Raw genomic sequence first — 17,649 nt, 5'->3', positions numbered from 1 at the left:
CTTCACTGTGTTTTATTGCATACAGTTCAGCACCATTCAACAAGGAGGAGCTATCTTCCATCCTCAAGTTTGGTGCCGAGGAGCTTTTTAAAGAGCCAGAGGGTGAGGAGCAGGAGCCTCAGGTATGTAGTTAAATACTGAACTAGGGCTGGGCAATATATCGATTTTTATATGGACATTGATATACTATATGAGGCTAGATAATGTTTTAAATTTTGGATATCGTGATTTGACACAATTGTTGTCTTTTCCTGGTTTAAAAGGCTGCATTACAGTAAAGTGATGTCATTGTCTGAACTTACCAGACTGTTCTGGCTGTTCTGTTATTTGTCTTTACCCACTTAGTCATATCTACATAATTGGTGATTATTTATCAAAACTCATTGTGTTAATATTTTGTGAAAGCACCAATAGTCAACCGTACAATATTGCCGCAGTATCGGCATCCATGTATTTGGTCAAAAATATTGCGGTATTTGATTTTCTCCATATCGCCCAGCTCTATACTACTACTACTAAATTATGTATGTACATAATTACACATTTTCTCTGAAATACATTGGAGAAGCATGTCATGGTCTTTTCTTCTCTGTAGGAAATGGACATTGATGAGATCCTCAAAAGAGCTGAGACCAGGGAGAATGACCCTGGACCCTCCACAGTGGGAGAAGAACTGCTGTCTCAGTTCAAGGTATACAAACGAGAGATGTTTTTCTTTCTTTTGGGAACAATATTCAAATGTGTGATGCTCTTGTTCTTCAGCAATGTAACATGTACAGTTGTTTATGACCTGAATTGTGCAGGTAGCCAACTTCTCTATGATGGATGAGGAGGAAATAGACATTGACTCGGAGCGTAGTCTGCGGAGTTGGGACGACATCATTCCCGAGGAGCAGAGGAAGAGGATGGAGGAGGAGGAGAAACAGAAGGAGCTAGAGGAAATCTACTTGTTGCCACGCATGAGGAATTGTGCCAAACAGGTACACAACAGTCATGCCAAATATAGTCTATATAAACAACGTTTAATTTACGGGATAGTTCCGGTGGCGCCAGAGGTTCCACCAGATGTCCCACACCTTCCTCTGTCTCTGTGTTGGCGTTCTAACCTCTGGTGGATTTGTGAGGACTATGGTTAACTGCTCCTCAGATCTCTGCAGGGTAAATCCAGACAGCTAGCTAGACTATCTGTCCAATCAGAGTTTTCTGTTGCACGACTAAAACTACTTTAGAACGTCCACATGTTCCACCAAAACAAGTTCCTTCCTGAGGCTAGTTTACAGCGGCACTGTGGAAAATTCCAACCTTTAAGGACACCATTTTTCTTTGTGAATGAATAATGTATCGGAAATAAATAAATGTTCTTCCTTAAAATACAGGGGCTATAAGTCAGTACACCCCTATGTTAAATTCCCATAGAGGCAGGCAGACTTGTCTTTTTAAAGGCCAGTTATTCCATGGATCCAGGATACTATGCATCCTGATAAAGTTCCCTTGGCCTTTGGAATTAAAATAGCCCCCCCCAATCATCACATACCCTTCACCATACCTAGAGATTGGCATGGGGTACTTTCCGTAAGATCATCTCTCAATGCAAATCAAACCAGCTATTAGGCTAACTGAAATAAAACCATGCCAATCTCTAGGTATGGTCATTTTTTTAATTAAGGCATTCATTCATTCATATATCTATTCATATATCTATCACATTAGTCTTAATCACATCATTAACGCCTTTTTCTGCAATCTTAACCAAACCATTTCATCAGTAACTAGGCAACACTAACGACAACAATCTCCGTTTTCTCTGCCAAGTGGAGCTGCAGTTTTTAGCAATGCCAAATAACATTTCTGTGTTCCACTGGCTAACTATTCTAAGGCTTTTATTTTTTTTATTCCTGTTTTTAGTCAACTTTAGCATGACTTCATAAACTTATGAGTGCCGCTGTATACTAAGGACTCATGATTTAGGTTTTTTCTGGGAAAAGAATAACATCATTTGTGTGCTATTCGCACTTTGGGTTCTTGAACTTCCTGGCAATTGTCTTGCTTTTTGTTACCAGATCAGCTTTAACGCCAGTCAGGGCCGGCAGAGCAGGAACAGGAGGTACTCTGGGTCTGAGAGCGACTCCCCCTCAGACCGGAAAAGGCCAAAGAAACGAGGACGGCCTCGGACCATTCCGCGGGAAAATATCAAGGGCTTCAGCGATGCTGAGATCCGGAGGTTAATACAAGTTTATTTTATAGAGACAATGCAATTTTCCAGTATGAAACTGATGTGCTACACAGAGAGTTTATAGCTATTGCTAATTTTCAACTCTTGTCCCTAGTTGGGCATTTCATGTACAATGTAATTAAAATATACAGCTTCCAGTATCACAAAACCACAATACACTACAAATATGGAAATACATTAAAGTACACATCACACTTTGCTGCATGTCGTCCTTTCATGTCTTCAAGCTATTCTGTCAATTAAAGGCCATAAAAGCCCCAAAAACTCTTTAAAAACAAAATACACATCAGACAATACACATAATAATGTGGCTATCTATCCTCTCACATATTCCTGTTAACATCTCTGTGAACTACTTACAGGTTTGTCAAGAGTTACAAAAAATTTGGAGGACCACTGGAAAGGTAAGCTGCATCACATTTAGTTATCGGTTTTTAACACTTTAACAAAACAACATGCCACACGTCTGCTCAACGTCTATTCGTCACTCAGGCTGGACGCTATTGCGCGCGATGCCGAACTCGTGGATAAGTCTGAACATGACCTGAAACGCCTGGCAGAGACAGTTCACAACGGCTGCGTGAGAACACTACGAGAAAACCCCTGCGGACCAGAGAAAACTTCAGGTAACCAAACCCATCTTTTTATTGCTTAAAGATTCCATCAGCCCCTGATGAGAACGTTTTGTACATGTATATTTTGTCTTAGAACAAAATGGGGCAGTGATTGGACTCGGGAGTTTCTCCGCTGATGATTGGGGGTTGGAATGAAGGTGGGAGGGAGACGACGTCTATTAAGTAGGGCTGGGAAATAATTCAATATGAAAATGTATTGTCTTTCTATGGAATCCTATCGTGATGAAATCATACATTGAGATATTGTGATCGTCTGATTTGATAATAAGCCCATACTTGCTCAATTTTCTCAGAAAATCTGTTAACTGCTAACTTTTGGGGAATTTAGGAGAAATCTACAAAGTGTAGTAAAATAAACATCTAAATGTGTATTTAGGACTTTTCCCCCCCCCAGTAGTCTCAAAGAAGACATGTTATGAAAGAAAAATGGCCCATAACCGGCCGATAAATAAACTTGTGTGTGATTGTCATGGAAACCGGCTTCCTCGGTAGCCTAGGTAATATCACTCCGCCGCTGCCGTAGCCTTTTTCCTACTACCAACTACAGGGAACAAAGTATAACTATTGCAATGCGATACAAGGGTAGTTTTATTTCTAACAACAGACATTTACATCGATAGTCTGGCGTTATAATTTATTTGCCCCGGGTGTACTGTGGAGTGGGTAAGACTGTTTTTAGTGGCAGGCTAGCAGATACTGTTGACTTGCGCTAGCCTATCACCAGCTAACTCTGCAACTGGAAGGACTGGATGAAACATGTTGAAAACGGTCTCCACTGATAAATAACACAATGGCTAACTTGGAAATGAAGTCCTATGTCCAAAATTCTGAACAACCCCTTTAAAGAAGAATTTGATAACACACAGATGATCTGTTGATCTTTACACATTTAAGACCTCAAAATGTGAAAGTATTCTTAAACTGCCTTTCACAGGATTGAATGCGTGATACTGTGATGAAACTGTTGTTTTTCCACTTGTTTGATGATCAGGGGGAAGAAGAGGGAAGGTAAAGGGCCCCACGTTCAGGATCTCTGGAGTTCAGGTGAACGCCAAGCTGGTTATCTCCCATGAGGAAGAGCTGGCCCCACTCCACAAGGCTATTCCTGCTGACCCAGAGGACAGAAAGAAGTAAGCTTCCCGACACTGCATCATTTCTGTTGGACAGGATTAGCCATCGCAGCTTATTTTGTATTGGTTTGTGTTAGGGCTGTCGCGGTAACAGCAATATTAAAATACTGCACTATTGACACGCCGACCGCAGGGGATAGCAGCAATCTCCACAACCGCAATGTTCCCGCCTATAACCTCAAAACTCTGCATGTAAAATTTGCCTTGGTGAATGGTGCATACATGAACAAACATATTAAACATTGATATGAAATAAACAATACAGAAAAATATATACATACAAAATAACTGTTGCATAAGGAAAAAGAGGCTGTCGCTCTCTTCAGACGCAAATGAATGTGTGAAACAAGTAGGCCTATGTAATTTAGAAAAAAAACAATCGCACACAGCAGTGACACGAGGCTATTTCTAAATAAATATAGTATATGGGCAGGTTTTGATATTTCATCATGTAAAAATTGGCGGAATTAAAACTCCAGGAGAACAGCAGGCAGGAAAAGGGTTGGTAAACAGGGGAAGCATATTTGATCATTTATCAATGACGGCTGCAACAGCACAATTGTTCAATGTGGTCGCAGAAAGGAAGCAGGCAGCGGCCGGTGTAAACCCACTGAAAGATAAACTACTCTAATAACTAAAAGGAGTGTGTTCTTTAAAATGGAACCGTCAAAGTATTGCAAGGATGCCAGTGGGACTTAAGTTTGACTTTCACTTTCCAGTTGAAACTAAATGTTTGTAAAGCAGCAGCAGTAATGTTTACAACAGCAAAGTCCCTATATAAAGTTGTAATGAGGGAAGGTTAGAAAGAATGAAGAACACAGACATCAGTCAGCATCAGTCATTTCTCCTGTCCTCCTTCCTCTGCTGAGGGCCGATGACCTCATTGCATAATAATTAGTCATGTGGATTTCCCGCTAAACAAGGGTAGATCCTAAAAGATCCTAAATCAGATCTGCATACTCTCCAATCATTTGCAAATCCGCTCACTCTCCCCCCTCAACTGCAATACCCCCACACCCCACCGACCACACGCACTGCTAACCGGGACAACCTTAGATCTCTCCAGCCTGCCCCCATCCCACCACCCTCTCACCATGCCAACTTTGCCCTCCTCAACACCTGATCGCTCAACAATAAAGCCCCTGCCCTCCATGAACTAATCCTCGACAGCACTCTGGACTTCCTTCTGCTCACCGAAACCTGGCAACAACCCAACAACTTCTTCTCCCTCAACCAAGCATCCCCCCCTGGCTACAACTACATCTGCAAACCCTGCTCTCTCTCTGACCTGCTCTCCACCACTCTCCACCTGGACTCAACCCTCACCTCACCTGATGACCTCACAAACCACTTCAACTCCACCTTGTCTACCTCCCTTAACACCCTGGCCCCCATCAAAACAAAAAACGTCACTTTTAACACCCTGGTACACACCTGCACTCCGGAAAATAAAACAAACTGGCCGCCAACTTGAACGTCTGACAATAAAATCATCTCTCACAGTCCACCATGAAGCCTACAAACTCCACCTCACTGCCTACAAAGACGCCCCCCCCCACAATCCTCCCCTCTCCCACATCAACTCCTGTCTGTCAGCTATTAAAACCTGGATGCAACACAACTTCCTCAAACTCCACAGCGATAAAATAGAATTTCTCCTCATCGGCTCCAAATCCACACTCAGCAAAATCAATAACCCCACTCTCACCATCGACGGCACTGTTGTCTCCCCATCTCCCCAGGCCCGTAACCTTGGTGTGATCTTTGACTCCACCCTCTCCCTTGAGCCCCACATCCGTCATGTCATCAAAACCTCCTCCTTTCACCTCCGCTACATCGCCAAAATCAGACCCTCTCTCGCACCCCCCTGCTGCTGAAAGACTCATTCAGGCCTTCATCTCCTCCCGACTGGACTACTGCAACTCACTTCTACTCGGCATCAGCTCCACCAACATCAACCGACTCCAACTGGTCCAGAACTCAGCCGCCCGTCTCATCACCCGCTCCAAATCCTGGCACCACATCGCTCCAGTCCTAAAACAACTCCACTGGCTTCCTATCTCCCACTGGACCACCTACAAAATCCTGGTCCTCACCTACAAAGCCCTCCACCATCTGGCCCCCTCATACCTCACTGACCTCCCCTCCCGTCCCCGTACCAACCCTCACGGTCCCTCAGATCCACCTCAGCTGGTCTCCTCTGCATCCAAAAGTCCAACCTCCGCAGTTTTGGGGACAGAGCATTCTCCAGGGCAGCTCCCAGGCTCTGGAACTCCCTCCCCCAAGAGATCCGCACCTCTGAGTCCCTCACCATCTTCCAGTCTCACCTCAAGACCCATCTCTTCACCACTGCCTATCCCTAGCCCCATGCCCCTCCCCTTTTCATCTGTGCCTGAATCTTGTCTTGTTTGTTTGTCTTTATTATCTATACCCTGTAAAGCAACTTTGAGTTCGTGAAAAGAGCTATATGAATTCAATTTATTATTATTATTATTATTATTATTATTATTATTATCCCTAAAAAAATTATTTTCTATTTTCATCGGGTATCAGGCGGCCTTTTGTGATCACACATATCGCGATGACAATATAAATACTGTCGTCATCACTAATACACGTGAAAATGTAATATCTATATTCGCATTATAGACACCACCGCTGACTATCCCTCTGAGAATTTGGCCAAAATAAAGCATATTGACCATACACAGTCCAGCCATATACTAGGTTTTGAAGGCAACACAATACCTAATAATAGCCTAACAATAAAGCTTCTTTATATAGCACTAACAGGAAAAATTAATTTGCAATAATACGGCGCTGTGGAGCCACCCTAAATTACCGCAGGGGAAATCCCATGTCCAGCAGCAGCCCTCGTCTGTGTATATCCTAATATGTTTTCTACAGTACCAGTCAAAAGTTTGGACACGACTTCCCATTCAAGTGAATGAGAAAGCGTGTCCAAACCTTTGACTGGTACTGTATATAAGGCAGCCTTGTTGCTAAACATGACATGACCAAATCTATTCTAGTGTCTAGATTTGAATTGTGTGTATTTGAATAGGTATATGATTCCATGCCACTCGAAGGCAGCACACTTTGACATTGAGTGGGGGAAGGAGGACGACTCCAGCCTCCTCATAGGAATCTATGAGTACGGTTACGGCAGCTGGGAGATGATCAAGATGGATCCAGACCTCAACCTCACTCACAAGGTCAGTTCAGACACACTACTTTTCTAATCTTTTTGTGTGATCATAGAGGATCATGGGTATTGGCTTATTGTAGGACTGGATGATATGACCTAAAATCAAGTTCAATTAATTGAACATTTTACCTTGATGACAATTAATCATAATCATCATCATGTCAAAATTCTTGTCTTCTAAATCATTTATAATAGATAAGCCAAAACAAGCGAGAGAGCCTCCTTTTCAATCGTGAAATACACACGTAGATGTTGGTTAAATTTCTTGGAGAAATATGAGACCGGGTGCTCCACACCATCCTCTCCATTTTGAAGGACAGCACCCGCCTCTGCATCACTCGCATCAACAAATAATTTTAACGGACGGTTGAATGCAGGCGCAGCCAGGACCGGGGCATGAGTCAGCAAAGCCTTTACACAGTCCAATGCCTACTGGCAGGATGCAACAGGACGCACACAGCAGAGACACACGTAACAGTGTGTGAATGCAGGCTTCTCCTCCGTGTGGGGCCGAGTTAGTGACTGAAGTAACACACACAGTGGGGAAAGTATTAACAGGATTAAAAAAAAAAGTGAAATGACATAGAAAGATTGAGTCGATTAGAGGTTCTGAATTTCATCCAGCCCTATCCTATTGTCTCGTTTTAAATATTCCATGAACACTACATACTGTGGAGAACTTTATTTGTGAGGCTTCAAGTTCTGCAGTTTTATTGTTTTAGTTAACAGAGTTGTACTAGTTTCCCATATTCACCTGTTAATTTGGGCAGGTCAGCCAAATATATTTGCCCCTGCACAAAAATATTTAATTCATTTTTTGTAATGTTTTCCTCTCAAATGTCAGTACAGAAGCAAGTGCAAACTAACGTAAGGGTGTGATGTGTTCAGGTTTCAGAATTAGCACCATCTATTAGCCAAATGCTGGTAAAATTTGCAAGTGGCTGGTAGATTTGTTTCTCACCAGACCAAAACCAACGGTAATCTACAGTATTGAGTGGCTGGTAAGATTTAAACCTTCACTAGCCACTTGGCTGGTGAACGAAAAAGTGAAGTTTGAACCCTGGATGTGTTTGCATGCAGCCATTTCTAAACTGTTCACCGTGTCCACTGTTGATCAGCTCCTACCAGACGACCCAGACAAGAAGCCCCAAGCCAAACAGCTCCAGACCCGAGCAGACTACCTCATCAAGTTGCTAAGCAAGGACCTGGCCAAAAAAGAAGCACAGAAACAAGCAGGGACAGTAAGTCTACACCCTAACTCCCTCTGCGTCTCTAACCACAATGTAATGTCATCTATAATCAGGGTTTCTGCGGGGTCTTAAAAAGTCTAACATTTCACAATCTAAGTTTTAGGCCTTTTTTAAGTCTTACATTTGCTGAAGTATTATGTTCTAGGTCTTAAATCATTTTAAACAGGTCTACATTTTCCTACATCAGTGTAACGCTACCTCTAATGCTCATTGAAATGTTTTTTTTTCTAATTATGTGGTGGTGTTGTTCTTATGCTCGTCCAAATATAATTTGCTGTATAGGTAGGTAGGTAGGTTATTATGACTGTGTGGCTTTTATTCAATTTGAATACATTTATTTACCTTGCAGGTACTTTTGTGACTCTGCATTTATGTTGTGATATAGGTCTTAATTTTCATTCATAAAGGTCGTAAAAAGTCTTAAATTTGACTTGGTGAAACCTGCAGGAACCCTGTAATCTATAATATAGATATATTAGAATGTATGTCGACCGGAATCTACCATGCCCACTCTGTATGTATGTAGGCCAACTCGCGGAAGAGGAAACCAAGAAGTAAAAAGAGCAAAACTCTGAAGCCAGCGAAGACTGAAGAGGTGCTGAAGAGCACGTCCTCCGATCCCCCATCGGACAAGAGGTCAGACGATGAAGACGAAATTGAGGAGGAAAAGGTACATTTAGATGCCACTCGTACTGCTTTTGTTTGCCTAGCATGACCTGAATGCTTCCTTTTGTCAGTTTGGAGTGGATGTGTAGCGTGCTTTTTTTTTTCTCTTTCTCAAATATGTTTTCATTATGTTATTTCATTATACAAATAACAGAGAAGATGCTATGAAAAATGACCATTCCCGTATATCCCTCACCCAAACCTCATCTAACAGCCGGTACTTCAACACACACAAAGTCTGGAGTTTAAAAAAAGGAGACGCATGCTGGAAAAATAACGGGGGGAACAGAATGTAAATACATAGATGAATAAATAACTGATAATAATCCCAAAATAAAGTCCGAAACAGGCAAGTAAGAGAAAAGGTACATAAAAAAGAACATAAAAATGTGACTGAAAATGAAATTACAGCGAACTAATGTAAAACAGGGAGAGAAGGAGAGTGCTTCTCTAAATTGACTGGAGCAGGGGTCCTTATTGGTTTTTAAGCCAAGGACCCCTTAACTGAAAGAGAGACAGAGCAGGGACCCCCCACTATAGATATTGTATAAAATGAAGTTGTGTATTAAACTGGGCCTACAATAACGTGTAGGGTGGCCTAAAGCCTTTTTAGTGCATAGAATACTAAGCTATTAAAATAAATAATATGGCATGATTTTATAAATCATCTTTTAATGTTAAACATACATGTGGCTAGGGCTGGGCGAAATGGAGAAAATCAAATATCACGATATTCTTGACCAAATACATCAATATCGACATTGTAGGGTTGACTACTGGTGCTTTCACTAAATATTTTCACAATTTGGTTTTAGATAAATAATCATCAATAATGTGGTAAACGGTTTCAAGTGAAATTATAGAGAACAAAAACAATTCCCAGCTATATACTATGTTCACATGCACGCACAAAAATAGTGTGATGTTAAAACAAATCTGCAATTCTTCAAATGATATTCCCTCAAAATGTTTGACAACAGATTTTCTGAGAACACTGAGTTAATGTGTGCTTGTTATCAATTTAGACAACATAATTGTAAATCATGATATCTCCATATGATTTCATCACAATATGATTCCATTGAATACGATGTGGCACAGTGAATCCTGTGTAAAACTGTCTTTGGATGGCTACCTTAGTGACTACCTTACCTACAGGGCAGTATCAATCATGTTTTTTTTCCCCACAAATAAGCTGATTTATATTTGCTAATAATATATTGTATTCATGTTAAGACATTTAATTTTCCCAAAAACTTTTAACAATAATTTGGCGGCCCTCCTGCAGTAACTCTGAGGACCCTCTAGGGGTCCCGGACCCCCTGTTGAAGATCTCTGGAATAGAGATTGGGAAAGTGTGTGTGACGTGTTTGGACCCTTTCAGGAGGAGGTGCCGGTGAAGACAGCGAGCAGACGGGGCCGAGCGGACAGGGCAGCGCTGAAGGAGGAGGACGAAGACGAGGAGCCTGAGCAGGAGGAAGTTTCTTCATCAGGGGAGGGGGAGATTAAAGAAAAAGAGATCAAAAAAGAGAAGGAGGAAAGTTGGGACATCAAAGAAACAAAGGAGACAAAAGAGAAAAAAGAAACAAAGCCTCTGGAGGCAGTACATAAACAGGACGAGAGCATGGAAAAGGTGAAATAATATATGTCTAATGTGATATGTTGCTTTACTGCTATGGACCATAGTTGTGATTCATTAAATGAATTGCTAATTGTGTTAAAGCCTGACCGTGTGATGCCAGAAACACACAACACGCTGAATAGCCAAGAAGTGGAGCTATTTTCATTTCGGTGTCCATGTTATTCAATCTGTTGGCCACACCGGCTGCGATCAGGCACAGGTCTAGATCACACTCTATAGTTAACCAAGCCCCAACAATTCTAGTAATTCCCCCCCAAGAGCAAGCATTTAGTGCGACAGTGGCGAGGAAAAACTCCCTTTTAGGGAGAAACCTGGGACAGACCCAGGCTCTTGGTGGGCGGTGTCTGACGGTGCCGGTTGGGGGTGTGATGAACAGTGGCAATAATAGTCACAATAAAGATAATGGAACAGTGACTACAAATGGTAGTCGTAGTAGTTCATGTCATAGCAGGGCACTGCAGGGCATTACAGGATGTAGCGTGGCACAGCAGAGCATAGCAGGACGCAGCAGGGTCAAGCAGGATGCAGCAGGACACTGCAGGGCACCGCTGAGCGTAGCAGGGTGTAGCAGGGAGTGTAGCAGGACCACGGCGACAGCGGCAACCAAGATTTTGGTGCCATCCTAATCCAAGAAAATATGCTGGGTGAAAAAAAAAACAAAAAAAAACATAAGGACTCCGGGGAGTAAACTCCCCAGAGCTAGGTTAGTAACAAGCATTTCTGGGACATGGATGCACACTGATGGAAACAAATGGAAAGAGAACTCTCCAGTTTATGGTGATTTTGGATGTTTTGACTTCTCGGCTGTCTCCAGCGAGATATGCAATCAGGCACACGGAGAGACACAGACAGACGGATAAAGTGACACACACACACACAGAGAGAGAGACGTTTTGTAGAGTGGAGAGGAGAAGGATCGCTTTGTGACCGGCGCGGAGAACTGCGCGTCTGGTGTGAACAGCCAGGTGCGCGATCAGGCATGAATCTACACTTCACGGCTATTCACTGCGCTTCAGCGTGCGGTGTGTTCCTGGCCTAAGTAAGTTATGGAAAAAAGACAGTGGTTTGGTTTGGAATTAATTTTCAAATCCTTCTCATCAGAATGAAGTAAAGACTGAGGTACGAACCAAGAAAGTCTCTGATGTGCCAGTCCATATTACAGCAAGTGGAGAGAATGTGCCATTATCTGAGGAGTCTGAGGAACTGGACCAGAGGACCTTCAGTGTGGTATGTTTCACTGATAACCAAATCTTCAGATAGAAAATCTATTTAGTTAAATATTCAGCTCATGGCAAAACAGCAAACAGTTGTAAGTTTGTATTGTATGTTGTATAGCGTATTAATACAATAACGAAATTGTCTTAAAGTGTAATTTCATATTTATTTTTTTTCAACCTGGACCCTATTTTCCCATGCATTGGTGTCTAAGTCACTAATGTGAACAACAATCTTTGAAACTGGTCCAGTACTGAGTGAGAACGCTGTAACCGGCAGCCATGAAACAGGCTGTAATGTAATGCTACAGGACAAACAAACAGTTCTGTTTTTTCCGCTGACAGACTCAGATTATTATTCTAAGTGTCTGTCTCACATGATATCAAACTGGACGATATGCAGAGAATCCGGTGCAGACATTGTCCAGAGTTGCTTTTTCTCACATGTAGCACCCAACAAGAGATTGTCCGTGTCAGGCTCAACATGCATCCAAATGGTTGATAAAGTTGTGGTCTAGAGTTGCTGGAGTTTACCTTTTGTTTGAACGTTGCAGTGTAAAGAGAGGATGCGGCCGGTGAAAGCAGCCCTGAAGCAGCTGGACAGGCCGGAGAAAGGGCTGTCGGAGCGCGAGCAGCTCGAACACACCAGACAGTGTCTCATAAAGATCGGAGACCACATCACCGAGTGTCTGAAGGAGTATTCAAACCCTGAACAGATCAAACAGTGGAGAAAGTTAGTACACACATGAATAAGATATGTGCCGTAATGTTGGAACTTCTTTTAGTTTTACAAAATTGGTGTCGAGAAAGTATAGTTTAGAAACTGGTATTGAATTCACGGTACCGGTATTTTTGAAATGATACCCAGCCCTACATTTGAATTACAGTTGTGTGTGTGTGTGTGTGTGTGTGTGTGTGTCCGATAAGACTAGAAAAGCGCTTTATAAATCCATTTACCGTGTTTAAGACCATGTTTGTCTTTTACAGAAACCTGTGGATATTTGTTTCCAAATTCACGGAGTTTGACGCCAGGAAACTACATAAACTCTATAAGCATGCAATCAAGAAAAGACAAGAGAACGCCCAGGTATGTGGAGGCCCTATAGTCATTCTTCATTTGGATTACGGTATGACATCCTTTCCTGACATTAGTAATCCATCATGACAACGATTCTTTCCTCAGGCGATGGAGCAGAACACGAGAAGTATAAACGCCCACGGCTATAAGCATGCAGGTACATTCAGCCTCCCTCTGTTGTACAAAGAGAACAAGATGAGCACGTTGTCACTGTGTACTGATTTGTTTTGCGGGCTCGGTCCTCAGATATTGAAAGGCTGAAGGACAACTCTCACCAGGACGACAGCAGCAGGGACAGCTACAGCTCGGACCGGCGATACCATGAGAGCAGCGGCAGCAAGGAGAGACACAGCTCGGAGTCCCACAGGAAGACCACAGGAGGGGAGTCCCGGAAACGGCCGTACTCCTCCTTCAGCAACGGCAAAGACCACCGAGACAGAGACCACTACAGACCAGACAGCAGGGACAGAGACAGAGACAGACAGGACAGGTGAGGGACACATGCTGCTCTCAGGAACAGAATGGGCCTCTGGGGGGGGTCTGGGGGTCTTCTCCCAGGAAAGACTTAATTTCCTGCATTCTGATACATTTTACGTTTTTGAAACGTCTTAATTTATGTCAAGGAAAACCCCAAATTCTGGTGCAGTTAAAATATATAATGGAATATAATGCAGTAAGGGGGCTTTCGCCTCCGACTACACTTGACCACAAGTGTAGTCTTTGTCATCTGAGCACAAGATATGAAAACTGCGTCAGCTTTGGGCTCATCATTAGAGTTGGGTACCGAAACCCGGTTCCACTATGGAACCGGTTCCTACGCAAACGGTAGTGTTGACATGCACTCTGTCACTGCTGATAGACGGCTTTTTGTACACGCTCTGAAACGAACGTAAAAATATCCCACTTTCTCTGTAGTCTACCGTTAGCTAGTTATCGTAAATGTAGGCTACTTTTAAAATGCCATATGTTCCCTCTGGGCTCACCAAAACGGTGACGTAACGGCATATTAACCATTCACTGACTGCACGTGATCGCTAGTAAACAGATTACACTTGCTCGGCTAGTCTGTCGTTCAGGACAAGACCCTGTACCCTGGTGGTGGGGGAGGTGGGACAGCCTCCCCAAATTGTCTGCCCTTTCAAACTCCTCCCTGTGTGTCCAGGCCTCTTGGACACCATCTGAGAGAGGTTTCTCCTGTGCAGGACATGCCATTAGTCAGGAGAGGTGTCGTATCTCGCCAGAGAAGCTAATATGGTCATTTTTCTGCAGCTGGTTGGCATACCAACTCAACATTAATTTAGTTGGTACTTGTTAATAGTGTAACTGTTATTTGTTAAATTATTGTAGTTATGTGTTAGGTTACTTAGGTTTACTTATTATATATTGAAGTACTTTAAAACGCTAATATATTGTTCAATTTAAATATTTTTCAATTTAAAAAAAAAAACTCCATAAAAAAAAGCCTTTCTTTGATGTCATTTTTCAGTTTTTCAAGAATCGGTTTAGGAATCGGTTCGGCCTCGTAAAAATCCAAACGGTACCCAACCCTACTCATCATTCTATTATACTGCAGCGAGCTGTGTCTGCGAGGCCTTTTGAAAAGTCCAACCACAGTTGTGACCACTTTATCAGCATCGTAATCCCCGTTAACTGAATAAGCTACAGAGGCTGCTATGCACCGTTCACATGGAGCAGCCTGTACATGCTCCGCGGTATAACCGCTCTGTGCTGGCTGTGCCGTTGGTTTTTTTATGTGGAGAGTGGGGGAGACAACTTGGGACGCTCGCGCACCACTCAGATTTGCCGCCGTGCGTTGCACTCAAAGTTCAAATTATATCAACTGCCGTTGATCTTTTAAAGGAGCAACCGAAGCCAGAAGCAATGGCAACGGTTTTACCTCTGATCATGTGTAGCAGTTAAACTATTTCACACTATGATGGTTAGACTTTGCAATTTATCCACCAAACAGTAGGGCCGGTCCGTTACACCACCCCCATATATTCAACGTCACTGACTTCATACAGTTTTGTATTCATAACACGGATTCAGTGGAACATTTAAAAACTTCTTCTTAAACACCTTTAATATTTTGTGCTTATTAGATTATTAAAAAACTAATAATCCAATAATAAACAGATCAAAAAACAGTATGTAAATGTGCTTTCCTATGCTAATCTATCTGTGTCCCCTTCAATAATTGCTCCCAAGAAATTTGATGTTAGATGAAATTTACGCCCATGGCTCTGAACATGTTTAAGTTTCATTGTTGCCCTTGGTGTGTGTGTGTGTGTGTGTGTGTGTGTGTGTGTGTAGATACTACAATGACGGTAAGCACAGGAAGCTGGAAGAGTTCCGCTCCAGCAGAGACCATTCCCACTCGGACCACCGCTCGTCCTACCGCTACCACTCGGACTGGCAGGCAGAGCAGCGGGCCTCGGCCAGCGGGCCCCGCTCGCCCCGGGACCAGCGCTCGCCCTACGACTCGCGCTCGCCCCTGGGACACCGCTCGCCTTTTGACTACTCGTCGGACCACAAGAGCACACCGGAGCAGATCTGGAGCAGCCGCAAGACATAACGGCTGCTGCCCGGGCCTGCTAGTAGCAGCCATAGACTCCAGCACACAGCAGATGCCTTACAGGGACGGTGGACTCCAACCGGAAGCCTCAGTCAGTTCAGCATGGCTGGCATCTCCTCGCTTTCAGCTTCACCTTCATCTCGGGAACCTGGGAGATGAACGCCAGGGAGCAGCTCAAACCAGGCAGCAGATTCAGAATAAATCAAAGCATATTTTTCTATCAAAGAGTTTAAAGCTGCATCGTTGTGTTCCACAGAACGCGGAGCTGTTATTTTTTTTTTTTTTTTTTATTTTTATAAAAAAAAACTTTTTTTTTTTTTTAATTCTGGAAAACTGACACAGTTTGACCCTGAGTGCTGCCTCATATTGCCCACCAACCAATGACACTGGATCCTGTATATGACTGTTGTCTATGTTTGTCCGTGCGTCTCTGTCTCTCTATCATGCTTACTGTGATTATCTACCTTATTTAAGTGTTAACTCGATGAGAAGTCGGTTGTCACACGAATCACGTTACACGTCGATGTAAAGGTGTCCGGGCTCAGGCTCACCTCCTGAAGTACCTCATTCACAGCGTTTCTCATTTTCCTCAGCAGGTTTTCTTTTTCTTCCACCAGGCGTGAATTATTTAATAACATATCTTAGCTGTAAAAAAATAACCTGAATTGGGGTTTTTTGGCGAGCGAGGTGTATCATGTTTTGTTTTTTTTTCCCTTTAATAATACTGTTGTAAATTTTGTAAAATAGTAAATCAGTGGTCTTTTTCCTCAGGCTTTTTTGGATTTGTTATGACTCTACTTCCCCCCCATCAACTCAGGCTTTTTTGTCGTTCTACGAGTCAGTTTCTGTATAATAGTTCTTTCATGATAATGCTTCAGAATGTAACTTTTGGTAAAGGGAAAGTTCTTTAATGATACTCAGTTTTATTCACTAGTGCTTAGTTCTTTTGCCTCAGTGTGTTGAAAATCAGCAAGTTGGAAGGAATGGACTTTTGAAATCAGTCTGTTGTCTTTCAATAGAAGCACCTGTTAGATCTTAAATAAATTTGACTTTTTACATCATTTTTTTTTTCTTTTTTTTTCTTCTTGACCTTTCAGTTTTCTTTTCTACGTAGGCAATAATGTCAATGTTTCTATGCAGCCAAGTATATTTGTTGTGAACCACCCAACTGAATGAAGTCACTGTTACGGTTCACACTGTTGTACATAGATTTCCTCTATATTTCAAAATGAATTTACACTGAAAGTGCATGAATTTTTATGAACTGTTTTATATAGTTGTTTATGAAGCCATTAAAAATCAATCACTGTACTCACTCGTACCAACTCTCTTCAACACAGTGTCACGTTTTTAATTGTGCCAGCAGTCAGGCGTGTGTGGACGATGCTCATGGCCCTTCTGATGGCCCGGCCCAGCTGAGATTGGTAACCTTAACAATGGCTGAGTTCCATCTAGTGTCCCAGGAAGCCATTTCAGTGAGTCAGCATGCACAACACCAGGGCCTCTCCTAAGTGGAACGCAGCCATCATTAATGGTTTTGAATACACCTGTGCTCTTCCTACTATGACATGTCAGTCGTGAAAAAGGTCTATTACGCTATCACCAGCAACACCTGTTAAGATCCAATCAAACCAAGGACCCCCTTACAGGGGAAATTAGTTTTTTTAAACCTGGACCCTATGTTCCTATGTTTTTGTGGGTAGTGTAACTGACTGATGGAACAACAATCTTTTGAAATTGGTCCAGTATTAACGGCAGCCACAGACTGCAATGTAACCCTGTAGGACTAATGTTCAGCATCAGTTTGGTCCACTAAAAGTTATGTTTTGTCTGACATCATCATGGAAAGTATCCCTACAGAGATAGACCTTTGTAAAACACCTTTAAGACCTTTCTGTTTAACCAGAAACGGCTCTGAAGTCGCTAGCTCTAAACCCACCAGACTCCATTTAAAAAAAACAATACTTTTAGCGTGTATAGAGCCAACATATTTTCACATGTAAATCAGTAAACTGTGT

General features: G+C 42.5%; 1 protein-coding gene across 1 annotated transcript in view; it reads left to right on the top strand.

Moving 5' to 3' along the window:
- chd1 (chromodomain helicase DNA binding protein 1) overlaps positions 1 to 16,942 on the top strand; it is a 39,947-nt gene extending 23,005 nt beyond the window's left edge. The window contains exons 19-35 of the mRNA XM_078271828.1: positions 26 to 122; positions 596 to 691; positions 804 to 980; positions 2,061 to 2,221; positions 2,596 to 2,637; positions 2,726 to 2,859; positions 3,860 to 3,998; positions 7,063 to 7,213; positions 8,325 to 8,447; positions 8,983 to 9,126; positions 10,507 to 10,755; positions 11,866 to 11,991; positions 12,533 to 12,711; positions 12,966 to 13,065; positions 13,162 to 13,213; positions 13,303 to 13,546; positions 15,370 to 16,942. Coding sequence (XP_078127954.1) covers positions 26 to 122; positions 596 to 691; positions 804 to 980; positions 2,061 to 2,221; positions 2,596 to 2,637; positions 2,726 to 2,859; positions 3,860 to 3,998; positions 7,063 to 7,213; positions 8,325 to 8,447; positions 8,983 to 9,126; positions 10,507 to 10,755; positions 11,866 to 11,991; positions 12,533 to 12,711; positions 12,966 to 13,065; positions 13,162 to 13,213; positions 13,303 to 13,546; positions 15,370 to 15,631 — 2,476 coding nt within the window. The 3' untranslated portion in view covers positions 15,632 to 16,942. The remainder of the gene's footprint in view (positions 1 to 25; positions 123 to 595; positions 692 to 803; positions 981 to 2,060; positions 2,222 to 2,595; positions 2,638 to 2,725; positions 2,860 to 3,859; positions 3,999 to 7,062; positions 7,214 to 8,324; positions 8,448 to 8,982; positions 9,127 to 10,506; positions 10,756 to 11,865; positions 11,992 to 12,532; positions 12,712 to 12,965; positions 13,066 to 13,161; positions 13,214 to 13,302; positions 13,547 to 15,369) is intronic.
- Positions 16,943 to 17,649: the final 707 nt, after the last annotated feature.

The sequence above is a fragment of the Sander vitreus genome, chromosome 16 (assembly GCF_031162955.1).
Source record: "Sander vitreus isolate 19-12246 chromosome 16, sanVit1, whole genome shotgun sequence".
Lineage (NCBI taxonomy): Eukaryota > Metazoa > Chordata > Actinopteri > Perciformes > Percidae > Sander > Sander vitreus.
The sequence above is the reverse complement of the archived record's forward strand: the minus strand, read 5'-3'. Positions and strand labels throughout refer to the sequence as shown.